This window comes from Sparassis crispa, assembly GCF_003851025.1.
Source record: "Sparassis crispa DNA, contig_000009F, whole genome shotgun sequence".
Lineage (NCBI taxonomy): Eukaryota > Fungi > Basidiomycota > Agaricomycetes > Polyporales > Sparassidaceae > Sparassis > Sparassis crispa.
In genome coordinates this window covers 860,055-874,755 of record NW_020939756.1, presented here as the reverse complement: position 1 = coordinate 874,755, position 14,701 = coordinate 860,055, and the positions used below count along the sequence as shown (strand labels likewise).

At 51.0% G+C, this 14,701-nt stretch overlaps 5 protein-coding genes across 5 annotated transcripts; 4 read left to right on the top strand and 1 right to left on the bottom strand.

Moving 5' to 3' along the window:
- Positions 1 to 306: 306 nt before the first annotated feature.
- SCP_1003150 (hypothetical protein) lies at positions 307 to 1,986 on the bottom strand (the record flags this gene model as incomplete). The annotated part of the gene is made up of 2 exons (XM_027762180.1): positions 307 to 1,689; positions 1,750 to 1,986. 2 exons carry the CDS (start codon positions 1,984 to 1,986, stop codon positions 307 to 309), a joined length of 1,620 nt encoding a protein of 539 aa, XP_027617981.1.
- Positions 1,987 to 2,494: 508 nt separating this feature from the next.
- Positions 2,495 to 4,329, top strand: SCP_1003140 (WD40 repeat-like protein; the record flags this gene model as incomplete). The annotated part of the gene is made up of 7 exons (XM_027762179.1): positions 2,495 to 2,871; positions 2,924 to 3,461; positions 3,514 to 3,555; positions 3,614 to 3,670; positions 3,724 to 3,799; positions 3,849 to 4,013; positions 4,067 to 4,329. The coding sequence occupies 7 exons, from the start codon at positions 2,495 to 2,497 to the stop codon at positions 4,327 to 4,329; spliced, it is 1,518 nt and encodes a 505-aa protein (XP_027617980.1).
- Positions 4,330 to 5,907: 1,578 nt separating this feature from the next.
- On the top strand, positions 5,908 to 7,327 carry SCP_1003130 (hypothetical protein; the record flags this gene model as incomplete). The annotated part of the gene is made up of 2 exons (XM_027762178.1): positions 5,908 to 6,168; positions 6,227 to 7,327. 2 exons carry the CDS (start codon positions 5,908 to 5,910, stop codon positions 7,325 to 7,327), a joined length of 1,362 nt encoding a protein of 453 aa, XP_027617979.1.
- An 814-nt stretch (positions 7,328 to 8,141) lies between these two features.
- On the top strand, positions 8,142 to 10,996 carry SCP_1003120 (Multiple RNA-binding domain-containing protein; the record flags this gene model as incomplete). The annotated part of the gene is made up of 6 exons (XM_027762177.1): positions 8,142 to 8,387; positions 8,449 to 8,937; positions 8,999 to 9,133; positions 9,368 to 9,637; positions 9,699 to 10,639; positions 10,696 to 10,996. The coding sequence occupies 6 exons, from the start codon at positions 8,142 to 8,144 to the stop codon at positions 10,994 to 10,996; spliced, it is 2,382 nt and encodes a 793-aa protein (XP_027617978.1).
- A 610-nt stretch (positions 10,997 to 11,606) lies between these two features.
- Positions 11,607 to 14,314, top strand: SCP_1003110 (predicted protein; the record flags this gene model as incomplete). Its single annotated transcript, XM_027762176.1, has 6 exons — positions 11,607 to 11,965; positions 12,017 to 12,599; positions 12,653 to 12,694; positions 12,749 to 12,805; positions 12,859 to 12,934; positions 12,984 to 14,314. The coding sequence occupies 6 exons, from the start codon at positions 11,607 to 11,609 to the stop codon at positions 14,312 to 14,314; spliced, it is 2,448 nt and encodes an 815-aa protein (XP_027617977.1).
- Between the last annotated feature and the right edge of the window lie 387 nt (positions 14,315 to 14,701).

The following is a 14,701-nucleotide window of genomic DNA, read 5'->3' as shown; positions in this document are numbered from 1 at the left end:
CGTTATTGGAATAGCAGGCGGTGGTTAACGGATGTACGAGATGATACAAAACGAGACGATATACAGGAGGCAATAAATGGAGGGTGAAAATGGATGTAGGTTGGTTTTACATGATGATATCACAGGAAGATTTGAAGGGAAAAAACTGGAACGATACCGAGTGCATCGAGGAATCCGTCAGACCGAAGTAGTCCAGGGTGAGGAAAAGATCGTGCAAATATGTAAGTCACAAGAGAAGGGTGAAAGCGAAGTATACAAGCACACCTTATGCGGGCGGGGTCGTCCAGGTCACGAGCGGAAAATCGGTCACATCCTACTCGCGCCCTTCGCCATCTGCCGCTCGTACCCCACTACCTTCGACCACGGGCGCACGCTCTCGACGTTCTCGTCCCCACGCTCCGCACACGTCTGCACCAACGCAGCTAGCACTTCCGCATGCTCACGCTTCATTCCTGGAGGGTTGACACCGACTTCGGCTGTGCCACTGGGTACCGCGAGGATGGGAACGGCTTGTGCGCCCTCGGGCTTCGTATGGGCAGAGAGAACACTATCCCGCACATATTGGGCAGTCAAGTGGGCAAAGGCGGGGGGCGGCATACAGTCGCCAGTGGCGCTCTCGTGCCTCTCGTGCGCGGCAAAAGAGGTAGGCAAAGGTACGGACGCTGATGGCATCGGGTGACGATGTTCCATGGAGCGGTGCGTTTCCGTCGGCGCTGGCGGCGGGGCGGGAATAGAAACCAAGAGACTGCGCATGTTGGAGTTGAGTGCCGGCGCAGGGTGCACTGGCGGGCGGTGTTGTGAGAGTGGCGACTGCAGAAGAGCATGCATGCCGGGGCGGATTGGCACAGGCGAAATATTAACAGGTGGGAGCGCCGTGAAGGAGGGCACCCCCGCGGTTACCCTTGCGATGTGCGCAGCGATGGTTACGTCGACAACCCTTCCCAAGGAGATCGAAGGCTTGAGGTCCGACGTGGGAGCATCAGGAGCATTCTGGTCGCCACAGACGCGCGCGATGAGGTGGTCGACAGTATCGCCAGATGGAACAGCGCACACACGTGCGATCGCATCGTCGAGCTTCTCTTGGATGTCGCCACAGTCCGATGACTTGGTGTCACAGTTGGGTGCGGTGTGAGACGTCGTTCCAGAGGTAGTTCTCGTAGACGCCACAGCGACTGAAAGAGAGAAACCACTGAGCTCGGTCAAGGGGGGCGAGTTAGACATGGTGACCAAGGGGTTAGCAACCGAGGAATCTGAGATGATGATCAAGGGGTTCGCTGCGGTAGCTGGAGTGCCCAGTTCATTTTCATCAGCGGTGGGTATATCTGTGTCGACCAAAGTATTCAACGCATTCGAATTATCGTCCAGATCCATTGGAGCAACAGCAGCACAAGCAGTAGCAGGATCAAGAGGGGCCGCAATCGCATTAGACAAGGTTTCGTCAGAGAGTGTCCTCGCGGTCACAAGATCCTCGACGGCAGTATCAACTTGAGGGAGCGCGCCCGTACTCGCAGAGTTCGTTTTCCTTTCCAGAACGTCATGCGGTGCAGAGTCAAGATTTGTGGCTCCGACATCAAGGTTCGCCGCTCGGATTTCGGGTTGGACAATCGTGTTCGCATCGGCCACTGTATCCGCGCTGGCTCGGGCACAAGCCGCCGAATGCTGGGTTCGATCCGACGCTGTCAGTTTGGACTGGCGCTAATGATCGTTAACATAGTTGCAACCGGCCACCACAGGAAAATAACCACCCACTTTGGGCACCATCGGGCAAACGACGCGCGTACGAGTATCCAAAGGTGATGCCTCGGTAGCGATGCCACCCCGAACGTACCTCGTTATAATGCCACTTAACAGTGGGACGAGGAAGTACATCACACCGAGAATGAGGAGAGGGACCAAGACGCTGCAAACATAACTAGTGCATGTAGCGGCATTGTCGTCGAGGACAGCCACTGCAGGAGAAGGTACGGAAGTCAGAGCGGGAAGCATTTGTAGCGGAGAGGCAGGCTGTGGCAGGGTAGATGAAAGAGAGGGGGAAAGAGAAAAGCCGAGAGATCGAATAGTAGAAGAAAAGGGAAGAACACGAGATGATGGTGGTGGCAGGGTTGATGGGTGAAGATGTGGCGCATGAGGGGAAGAGAGGCTGCCGGGGGATGAAGTAGACGAGCATGAGGTCGCGGAATCATCAGCTTTTGACGGTCCCGGAATTGGATCACGGGCAGCGTCGAAGGCTCGCCTCAGCAAGGCATTTATTGCAGCTGCATAAACCAGAGGAGATAAATTCCACATCGCCAACCAGCTTAGCTCCTTCACACTTCCGCTGCCGCTCTAGAGATGGAGATGGAGAAGTACTACTACTTTCGAACCTCAGCGCGTGTGTCATCACGTGCTGGGAGACTTTGGCCCGATCCTTGATCGATATCGTTCAAAGGATCGATGGCGACCGTGTTCGACGTCGACGACACCACTGCAGGGGGCTCACTCCCCTTACCTTCCAATGCCGCGGGCCAGTGCGAGTGACGTCTACGCAGAGCTATTGTGGTCTAAGGACCGTGGCCACCCCTTGTGGGATCCGGAGCTTGCGCCAGGAGGCGAAGTGCGCCTCGGCGATGTTGGCTTTATTCGCGAGGGTGCCTTTCATCGGCTGTTCAACGCATATCCTCACGAGTTGTGGGCTAGCGCATTCGGTCACACTGACCAGGAGAGCGAAGTGAATCCTTTTGGTGTGCCGGAGGGGTTCGAACCATTCAGCTCGAGGGGGAGAGACAACTTCGGGTACAGGCCGCGCTCTCCGGGTCTATGCCATTCTCGTATGAGCACAGACGTTACGGTAACGAATCTGTGTCGCCCAAGTTTTGGCGGAATGTTACCAATGTGGGTGTCTACCCCTTATGCTAGATGTATATTGACACACCATTGGACCCAGGATTGATACAGGAGTGTTGTCACTCGAGTACAATGGAAACCAGCATGGTGCAGCTCTTCTCATTGAAGCTGGGGATAGCAAATTCGTGAAATTCACTCGTAGACTCTCTGACTACATGAAGAAGAACCACGACAGCTGGGTTCTATTTGCCAATGACACCATGGATATAGACATGGCATCGGAGGACATTGTTCTTGTGATTGGATGGGGGAAGACAGCAAGATGGGCTACGGTTGTGATGGATGAGGGAGCACCTCCCCTGATATTTACAGGAGCATTTGGCTGTCCTGAAGCTTTTCGTTCTTCAGAGTCTGCAATCACTCACTCAAACCTCAAGTACAAGTCAGGTCCACGTCTAGCTGTTGATCCTCCACAGTCATTGGATGATCCCATGTGGAAGCATAATCAATGCATATTTGTGGACTACCTTAAAGTGCGACGACGTGGTCTCCTGAAGCAAGTGATAAAAGCTGCTGCCAAACCAAGAGATTCATCTAATCCCAGAGACAATGACAGTAATGTCTTAGAAAGCAAACAGGTGCATTGAGGTCAACTTTATTATGATTGCTTCTCACTGAAATCTATGAAAGCCATTTGATCCGGCAGGATATGTCCTTGATTACATTTTGAAGGTATGCTCTAAGGTCCTATATTATGCATTATTACACATTAATATCATCATACTTTTAGCATTCTGAAGCGGAGATGGCCATAGCAAGTAGTTTAGACATACATATGCTGTGCAAGGTACATGATTGTCACAATGTTTTTAGTGTGCTGTTCTAACTGACAGATTTAAGGATGAAGAGATCCCAGACAACATCCCAGAGTTTCTAGAGCAAGTTCAACCTGTAATTGAGCTTACTGAGGATGGTCGTCAGTCAAGTTTCTTTGATATTTCTTGACTTAGCTGACTACTCTGTAGTTGGCATTCTGTCTCTTCATAAATATATGCTGCATGATTTGGAGATCAGTGCTACCATTCCTCCAGAAGGGGTCCCGATGTCTGCAGTTGATGTGAAAGGCCATGATAACACAACTGGCAGACAGTCTGCCTTAGAAGAACATCAAGATGGCAATCTTCTCCTAAGTGATATCACATCTTCTGAAAACAGTTTTTTCTTGTTAATATAAGGCATGTAGATCATGATGATGGTGGAGACTATGATACCTCCACAAAGGAGGATATAATGACCTGCGGAAAAGGCTCTTCACTGGTTCTGCAGACTGAAGATAACATGGATGAAACTCCTTCCCACTTGCCTCACATGGGTTTGCATTTGCTGCAGAGTGTTACATGCAAATCTAGTCTGAACTATCCAGTGATGACACATCATATGTTCTCTGCAGATTTACAGGAGACACATACACTCTTGCCTTCTCAACCAACAGTTCTCGCATTGTAACAGGCTATAATCCTTGTCACTTTGATTTTGCTCTGTTCATTCCTACTATTTGTTGCTGCTTTTCTGCCATCCTTGCTGTTTGTTTCTGTTGCCATTCCTGCTGTCCCATTCCGTTGCCATTCCTGCTGTCCCATTCTGTTATCTTTCTCACCAACCATTTCTACAGTCCATTCTTGCTATTCAGTTGCTACTGTTTACAGATACTTGTTGTGCATACTGCTTCGCTTTTGTCTGACCAATTGCTAGATCTATGTAGCCTCTGACTCTATTGGCTATTTCTACTCAGTTTGATCTCTGCTACCACTGTATATTCTATGTACTGTCATGTGTCTCTCTATCCAGCAGTGATGTATAAAGAGTGCCTCGCCAACCTTATTGCTGTCTGCCAACCCTTCTCCTCTGGACATACTTGATCATCATGATCACACTATGATTGATCTCTTGCAATACCGTATCAGCATATAACATGGGGCAATACTAGAGTGCTCCAATTGAACTTAGAGAATTGTAACAGGCTGAGGTTCAAAGTCAGCTCCTATCTCAGGATACGCTGTTGATCATAGCCTGCAGATCGTATCCAATTAGCCACTGGAAGCTCAACACTGTCATGCATGCACTTACAATCAAAGTAATAGTGATAATGCTAGCCATGCCAAAACCTTGCAGAACAATGTCAAACCACAAGTGAAACACGGGTGTGATATCATTCCAGAAGACGATAAGACCGCATGATACCAGCATCATAGCATCTACGGTATGCACCAGCCGGCAAATATGCTCCCTGTAGATATCGTGACCTATGGTGTGAAGTGAATTCAAGCAGTGCATTTCTCAACATCAAGACAAGCATACTGAGTGGGGTAGTAAGTGCAATCCTGTGAGATAAAATGAGCCACCGGAATGAGTTAAACCAAAATTTTACCGACCTGCATCTGTTGATGAATTTAATCTAACAGCAGAGAAATACTGGATAGATGTGATCATCAGGAAAAAAATGCTTGCTTAATAAGGTGAGACTGACCAATGGTACATTATACAACTAATTGAAGGACATCAGTGCTTCTACAGGAACTAATTTATGGTCGGACATACCAAAGAGAACGTGGCAAACTGCCGAAGAAACACAGTAAATATACAGCAAGAGGCGTTCACTCCTTAACAAGCCTCGTGGGCACGACAGGATAGGGCGAGAAACGGGTATCCACAAGGATGAACAGCGCACACCATACGACGCTCGCAGCCAGCAGACCCCAGATTAGCGGGTGCGACCATGGAAGCTCCTCCGTAGACTTCAAGCTGAGGCCAAGCAGCAGACAGCTGACAGTTCCAATGAGGGTCAAAGAACCGAAAACGTCAATCTGTCGCAATTTGGAGCATACACTCTGGTTCTGGACTTTGTCGGGCAACCTGATGCGGACCTTCGCGGTGACGAGCAGGAAGGAGAAAAGGAGTGACCGGTTAGCTTCCTAAAACAGTAATCACTCGTGATAATGATGGTCCTACCTGCACTGAAAGGAACCGTGACGCGGATCTCCTGCAAAAAGGGATCGTAAGCTTGAGAACGCTCTATCTTCCGACATGTCCAGTGCTGCTGGCAAGTTTGATGGGTGCGCCACAATGGCTTCAATCTTCATAACCATCCTTCAGAACGAGGCTTTAACTGCCCGGCTGCTTGAGGCTGTTCTTCATGCAGATCGGGGCCTTGGTTCTCTTTCTTGGCTTGCACGTACTTGCAAGGCATTGAGGGACCCCGCGCTCACACTGCTGTGGCGCGATCTCAACTCTTTTGAGCCATTAGTCACCCTCTTTCCGCAAACCAAATCACGAGTATTCGGTTCGGTACGATCTCTCTTCCAATATCTACACCGCGTTCATCAGTGACACAGTCATTCACTAGATGAGACAGAAGGATTGGGACCGTATCCTAGGTTATGGATCCCGCGTTCGTAGCATCTCGTACATCGACAGCGGCACACCGTCCACCCTTTTTGATCTGCTAGAGAAGCACACCAATGGACCTGATCACATCATGCCCAACCTGACATCATTGTCATACCAGTCAACTTACCCCCCCAAATCCAAGCATTGCACTTTGTTATTGGGTCCCAAAGTGCAGACCCTCAATGTAAAGGTGCAGTGGATGAGATATTCCACACTCGTTGCATGGCGCAATGTCTCGGCGAGTGCGCCAGCGCACAATTTGAAGTCACTCTCTTCATTGTCGATTGAAGTGAGCGGCCTCTATAACTTCTACGCATTAATCAAGGATGTACCTCCGTCCGAGGTTGCTTTGGAGCACTTGTCTTTGGTCTCAGCAAAGGGTATCGAGCCTGATCCTCTTTTCATGTTATGGGTAGCGGATCTTCCCAAGCTACATACTTTGGGATTGGCGGTGAAGTATGGAAATGTATCCGCCAGCGCAGCGGTGGAGTACCATCGCAACACCTACGACACCATTCCTGAGCCAACCTCTTCCATGCGCACCTCTGAAAGTCATGTACCGGATGTAAAAATACCAAAATTCGGACGATTGCGCAAGGTTCGACTCATAGGGACGCGTACGGATTGTCTTGTGTTTCTTAGGGATCTGTCGGGCCCCCAGCTTCATCATGTCGAGCTCGAGCTTGTCCCTGCGGAGTCCGACCTGGACTGGCATCGTATGTGTATTGCTCTCCGGATGCACTGCTCCAGTTCTTTGCACACGCTGCGCATCCATTCTCCGCATGTCGGCTATGTGCAGGAACCCATCCAACTGGAGATATGGCAGCTTGGGCCATTGCCCCATCTTCGGTGCCTTGAGATTGACCTTCCTGACGTTATATTCAACGACTCGAGTATCGTGGACCTGACGGTGGCCATCCCTTCTTTGGAGGAAATAAGGCTGGCTCCGTTCATGCGCTTTCCCCATCAAGGGACGGAAATGTATCGGTTCACTTGGTTATATTCCGAGCGGGATTCCCTGACTCCCTCGGAGATGTACAAGGCGATCAAAGATTAGGCTGTATCTGCTGGCCTAGTATCCATAATGCTCGTCTCTACATTCCACCGTCATCCTCAGAGCCATTCCTTCATACATCCCATTCCCATTTTCACATACACTGCACCGGTATTCGATTATCGACGTCTGCAATTTCCAAACACCGGAGATGTTCTATCCTGGACTTCGTGCTGTATGCATTTACAACCTTTCCACATCTGTTGCTGCCCTCGAGCTCTGCGGATGTTAGCGGCATCATTCGCGTTCAAATGTTCATGTCTGTCGCCACATTAATAGTGCGGTTGACCAAAGGATATATATCCTTGACAACCACGTCTTGCTTCACAGTTCCCCTGTATGGCACTTCACGACAATACATATGTATCCCGTACACGGCTCCAGAGGTGTTGCTCCAAGGTATACCGCAGTATGCGTGACAGAGATAGGCATTTAGTATACTGACAGCTTGAGCAAGAGGCGGCTTCGCGGGGGGCGTCAGTTGCCGTCGGGCCTATGGTGACCGCCGCTCACACTTTGCCCACTTTGATGATTCTCTCCCAAGTAACAGCACATGAGTCGATGAAACCGAGACCATGGTACTATTCATCGCCCCAGTACTACAGTGGTATCTTCAATCGCATGTTGAAGACTCGAACTACAGTGATCTTGCGGCGCTTGTGATCACGTGCTGGAAGAGTTACGTCCATATATAGCGGAGAATTTTTCTTCACTTTATCTCGACGGAGTCTGTCTCCCACTCCTTCGCCTCCAATCAATTGATGAGTTTATAAACATTCTAGTCGACCTCACCACAGATTTTGTCGGGCGCTGAGAAATGTCTCGCCTAATTGTCAAGAATTTGCCGGCATATCTCAGCCAAGAGCGGTTTCGGGCGCACTTTGAAGCGACCGACGGTCCTGGTGGTACACTTACTGATGTGAAGCTTGTATCAAGGTCCGACGGCATTTCTCGTCGTTTTGGGTTTGTTGGTTACAAGACTTCGGCTGAGGCAGAACGCGCGAAGAAGTGGTTCAACAGGACATTTGTCGACGCTTCGCGCATTACGGTTGACGTTGTTGATGTAAGTTGCTCTCCAAGCTTCCTGGTGATGCAAATCCCTGACGATATCTGTTCGACCGTAGGGTGCGAAGGATGCTCCTCCTCCGCGTCCAAACAAGCGGCCACGGCTTGGTCCGTCGCCTGCCGAAGGAGAAACGAGTGCAGCTGGTGCGGAGGGTAGCAAGCCGTTGAAGAAAACATCTAGTGATGCACAATTGGAGGAGTTTATGCAGGTTATGCGACCTCGCACCAAGAAGGGGCCATCTTGGTCGAACGAAGATGCGGTATTACAACCTGGTGTCACTGCCGCTATTGATAGTCATGGTGCCTCTTCTGTTGTCGGCTCAAAGGAGTTCCCGAACACGGCGGATGCCTCGCATGATGTGCCTCATACTGATAAAGACGAGGCCAGGACGGATACCATCTCCGACATGGACTGGTCGAAACGACGTACGATGCATGCTGTAGAAGCCGATACAGACGCCCATTCAGAGCGTGTCTTTGAACAATCTGACGACGAGGATGGCAACAGGGAACAACATGAACCTGATGCTGAGGAAACTCATGATACAGTAAGTTCATCTGCTTTATCTCGTCATCTGCCTTTTTGAGACGGTATATCTCTTACACTAGGAGAAGGAAGAGTCAGCAGCTGATCCAGTCAAGACAACCATTCTACAAACATCGCGTTTGTTTCTTCGTAATTTGTCGTTCAGCTGTACAGAAGACGAGCTACAAGATTTGTTCAAGGAGTATGATGTGTCCCAGGTTAGTTCATCATGATTTATGGATTTCATACATCTACGTTGCGTCTTGTCTCGGCTTATTCGAGATAAGAGAACTGTTATAAGGATGACAAACCTATATAGGGACATCAGACTCGTTTCTAACGAGGGTGCTGATTCCAGGGAAATCGATAGTAGAATTTTTACGCTGATTCACCGCTCTCTTCTTATCTTCTCGTCTGTCCCATGTCTTCTAACTCACGTCACCTTTTCCTAGGTTCGCATCCCGCTAGACCCGGTGACGAAACAGCCAAAGGGGCTTGCATACGTCTCCTTTCTGCAGCCGGCAAGTGCTCTTGCGGCGTACGAGGTGTTGGACAAGACGTCATTTCAGGGTCGCTTATTGCACATCCTGCCTGCAGTGGACCGCAAGGCAAAGATAGAGGGCGAGGGCGATGGGATCCAGAAGACTGTCAAGGAGCAGAGAGACGCCAAGCGGAAAGCAGGTGCTGGGAAGGAGTTCAATTGGGCAATGTTGTACATGAACGTACGTACGTCCATGTTAGCGATGTATTCTAATCCATTGTTTCTCACGGAATGCAATGTAGAGCGATGCTGTAGCCTCGTCTATTGCGGATCGTATGAATATACCCAAGGCGGATATTTTGAATCCCGAGTCCGATAACGCGGCAGTGAAGCTGGCCCTCGCAGAGACGCACATCATAAACGAAACGAAGTCCTTCCTGGAGTCTCACGGCGTGATTCTCTCCTCGCTCTCCGGCTCGACGCGACTAAAGCGTTCAGATACGGCTATCCTCGTCAAGAATATACCTTATGGCACCTCCACAGATACCCTTCGTTCACTCTTTGGCTCACATGGGGAGCTGCGTCGTGTGCTCGTACCACCTGCAGGCACGCTCGCCGTCATCGAATTTACGCACGCGGCTGACGCGCGAACTGCATTCCGTTCACTCGCATACCGCCGTCTCGGGAACACCGTCATATACCTCGAGAAGGCGCCTGTTGGTATATTTTCTGACTCTTCCCCGCTGGACAGTGGCGGACGGGCGAAGGAGCCGGTGGTTGCGACGGGTGTAGTGCCAGTGAAGGCACCTGAGAATCTTGCTCTGGCTGCTGCGGATACGGTAACTGATGCAGACGAGGCTGACCTGCCGCTGTCCGCCGGCACCACGCTCTTCGTAAAGAACCTTGCGTTCAGCACCACGTCTGCGGGCCTCGCTCATGCCGTGCGCCACCTGCCTGGCTATGCGTTTGCGCGCGTGCAGACGAAGAACGATCCTGCGCGCCCGCAGGTACACCTGAGCATGGGCTACGGCTTCGTGGGCTTCCGCACCAAGGAGGAGGCGAAGCGCGGGATGAAGAGCCTCGATGGCTTCGTGCTCGACGGGCATGTGCTCAGCGTGAAGTGGGCCGGGCGAGGTGCGGAGGGAGAAGGCGCAGAGACGAAGGGCAAGGCGCGCTCGGCGAAGATGGTCGTGAAGAACGTGCCGTTCGAAGCGACGAAAAAGGATATTCGGGAGCTCTTCGGGTGCGTGGTGTCATTTCCTTTGAATTGTGTTCTAGCATTAATAGTATGTGGTTCAGCGCCCATGCACAGCTCAAATCCGTACGTCTTCCTCGCAAGTTTGACCACCGCACACGGGGCTTCGCGTTTCTGGAGTTCATTTCGCCTCACGAGGCCGAGCGCGCATATTCTATGCTACGCCATACGCATCTGCTCGGCCGTCATCTTGTTTTGGAATGGGCTGAGGATGGCGCCGCAGACGTTGAGGAGCTGCGAAAGAAAGCTGGCGTCGGATTTGGTGGGGGCAAGGAAATGCCTGGTAAGAAGAGGAAGCTGGAGTTCGCAGAGGGCGAGGGGCAGGAGGGGGCAGATGACGATTGAGGGTATCCGTAGATCAGGTATGTATTGAATTTGTATGAGTGACACGACGTCTAATTGTTAAGGTATGTATTTTCAGAAGTCTTTTCATAAACACGGTTGACAGAGCGGTGTCAGTGGCTATTATCAGTATCTGCATACTGTCTCGAATCTAAGTCTTTCATTCGGTAGACTGCAAACATGTTGGTGGCAGCACCCCGGGCCTATGTTGAGCGCTCCCCACCCTTCACTGAGATCCTACGACGTCCCTGCAAATTCAAGTTCGGAATGGCACATTTACAAGCATGCTGGAGTCGACCGCGGGATTCTGGAAGCTTCAATTTAAATCCTCATCATGAGGCACTACAAGGTTTATCGGATGCTGTTCAGTGTTCAGCGCCCTTTTATCGATAGAACGGCGCTTCTTGTACTGGCCCACAGGTTCTAGTCTGACAGCTCAGCCATGCTGTGATAGAGGCCCCCAATACCCGCGAAGCTGCATCGCCTCTTGTACTTGGTGGTGGTAGCATACATGATACCGCCACGAGGCGTCGAGGTATATATGACCCAGAACTAACCCACTTGTTCAGAGAATCTCGCCTTCTACCCTAGTTACCCTAGGCCTACCCACGTGATGGAACTGGCCGGTGCATGCGATGTTTACACACAGGAACTGTGGCGTCTCCGCTATGGCTACCCTTTGTGGGATCCGGAACTTGCGCCAGGAGGAGAAGTGCGCATTGGCGATGTCGGATTCATCCACGAGGGTGCTTTCCATCGATTCTTCAATACGTTGCCAGACGATATGCGGGACGCCGTAGGAGGACACAACGACGAGAGCGATGTAAATCCTTTCGGTCTGCCTGACAATTTCGAACCCTTTTACTTCGGTGGCAGAGGGTATCCGTTCATCGACAAAAGGGGTGCCTTTCTAGCAGGTCCAATCTGTAGCAGGAGTGTGAAGAAGTTGAACATATCTACACAGGTTTCAGTGTGGGTGTTTCAAACATATCTGATTCTGGAGACATATTGACACTCTACCAGGAACGGGGTTGGTGGAGGTTTGAAACTCGAATGTTCAGATAACCGTGGCGCAGCTCTCATCATCAAAGAGGGTGCTGATAAAAAAGAATGGATGTCCGGTCGTAGATTGACCAACTATATACGGAAAAACCACAACAGCTGGTACGACCATACCATCGGTCATCTGGATCTTAAAGTTCCAAGGGAAGATATCGTATTTGTCACTGGTTGGGTAAAAACCGCAGAATGGGCTATGGCAGCGTTCGTTCAGGGTGGGCGATCTGCCCAACTGACGCTCAGTGGGTCGTTTGGCTCGAATGGAGCATTTCTTTCCAGCGGGATATCGTCAGATATCTCCGTATCGCCGGCGTACAAAATGGGGCCGAGTGATGCAATTCAGCAGTCGTCGTCGGTTCAGGGTTCCTCCGCACATCGACATAGTGTGAAGCGCAACCAATGCATCTTTCTAAGGTACTACAAAACAAAACGGCGTTTTTTACGGACCTATGTGATGCAAGGCGCTGCCGAACCACGGGACCCATCTTCTCCCAGAGACGATGACAACAGCGACATAGAAGTCGAACATGTGCCTTCAGTTTCAAAGGTGCGTTGAGGTCAACTTCACTGCGTCTACACTCCGTTGAAACTGTACGTAAGCCGTTTGACCCTGCAGGATATGTCCTCGATTACATCTTGAAGGTACGTTGTCAGGACCCACCGTCAAGTACAAACTGTACTGAACATGCAACCCAGCATTCCGAAGCAGAGATAGCCATAGCGAGCGATTCGGACATATATGCACTATGCAAGGTATCTTGATGTCGTAGTTCGTTTAGCAAGCTGTGCTGACCCATCCTTTTAAGGACGAAGAGATTCCAGACGACATCCCGGAATTTTTAGAACGAGTTCAGCCTCAGATTGAGATTACCGAGGATGGCCGTTAGTAGCGTTTCCTACGCCCTCGGAGTCCTGACTAATTACTTTATAGTTGGTATTCTATCTTTTGACGAACTTGCTCACCATGAGAGCCACGCCGTTCCTCCGGCAGAAGGAGTCCCTACTTCCGCTGATGATATTGAATGCCATGACACAGCTGGGAGAGGACTGGCCTCAGAACACCTCAATGACCATGCACCGGACGCTCCACTGGGAGAGGATACTTCCACTCCTGAAACCGAACCCCATGATGTAGCTGAAGACAAGTCTGATTCGGCGACGGGCCGCGTTGACGCTGAAGTCATCGAAGACCCTGCGAAAGTACAACTGATCCGCCGACAGAGTAGTAATACCGCTTCCCTGATTCTGCGAAACGACGACAACACAGGCGGTGTTCGTGCACTGGCGTATTCTGGCGATGGGAAGTATGTCGCCACAGGTTCAGCACAGTTCGTGGTTGTTCTCTGGAATGCAATAAATGGAGAGAACTTGAGGACTTGTGTTGGTCACAACGATGGCATATGCGCCGTTGCATTCTCTCCGGACAGCAAGGAGCTCGCCTCTGGTTCGCGCGACAAGCAAGTTATGATCTGGGATATCGAGACAGGGAGTCGGCGTGCGACCCTCATCGGCCATGATGGAGTAGTGAACAGTGTCATCTACTCACCCGATGGCCGCATCCTTGCTTCCGCATCAATTGACTGCACCATCCGGCTCTGGGATGCTGCCACCGGTGCTGCGAAGTCTGTGTTGGAGGGACACAATGCTATGGTGATGCACGTCGCTTTCTCTCCTGACAGCAGGCGGGTTGCGTCTGCCGGCGCAGACTACAGTGCGCGTATCTGGTCAACAGTGTCGGGCGACGATACGTCACATGTTCTCCATGGACACACGGGTGTCATTTACTCCATCGCCTTCTCGCCCGACAATCGTCGCCTCGTAACAGGCTCTGAGGATGGATCCAGCCGAATTTGGAGCGCGGAGAGTGGTGCTGAGCTTGTGATCTTACACGAGCACACTGGTTGTGTATGGTCGGCGGTGTTCTCTCCGGATGGCAAACGTGTGCTGTCGGTGGCGAGCGACGGGGTCATCAAGGTGTGCGACTCGTTCAGCGGGGACTCAATGCTCACGCAAGAAGTAAACGAGGGCTTCAGCACGAACACCAGCGCTGGTGCATTCTCGGTTGACACATCCCTCTGCGCGACTGCAACCGATACAACGGTCCGCCTTTGGAGCACGGAGACGGGCACCGCCCTTACTACGTTCGAGGGGCATTCAGACAATATCAACCATCTGTGGTTCTCTCCGGATGGCGACCGTGTTGTCTCCTCTTCGGACGACAGCACGTTCCGACTCTGGAGCTTACGCGGCATACGAGCATAGTGACGCTTTTGTTGTCGGCATTTTTAGATGAAGGTGTTCCTGTTTCCTGGGTGAGTGCACCGCGCGGAGACTTCTGGCGGTGCACACGGAGATACCAAGGACTACAATAACTTCTACACATCGGCGTTCGGAAAATGGATCTACTTGTGTATTACCGACTGACCTGACCTCGACGGGGAGCTAGTAGTTGTTCCTTCCACGACTCGATGCGATTGTTGTATTTACTGTAAATTCTACATGAGGCCTCATGCCACTGTATGCTCTTTTCGATCCCTCGCAATGTGACGTCACGTGAGTGCGTTGAGACTGATCCGAGTTAGGAAGTGGGAAGTTTTTGACATTGCCCTGACATAATTGATTTACTTATTGTGTTGCAAAACGCCCTGG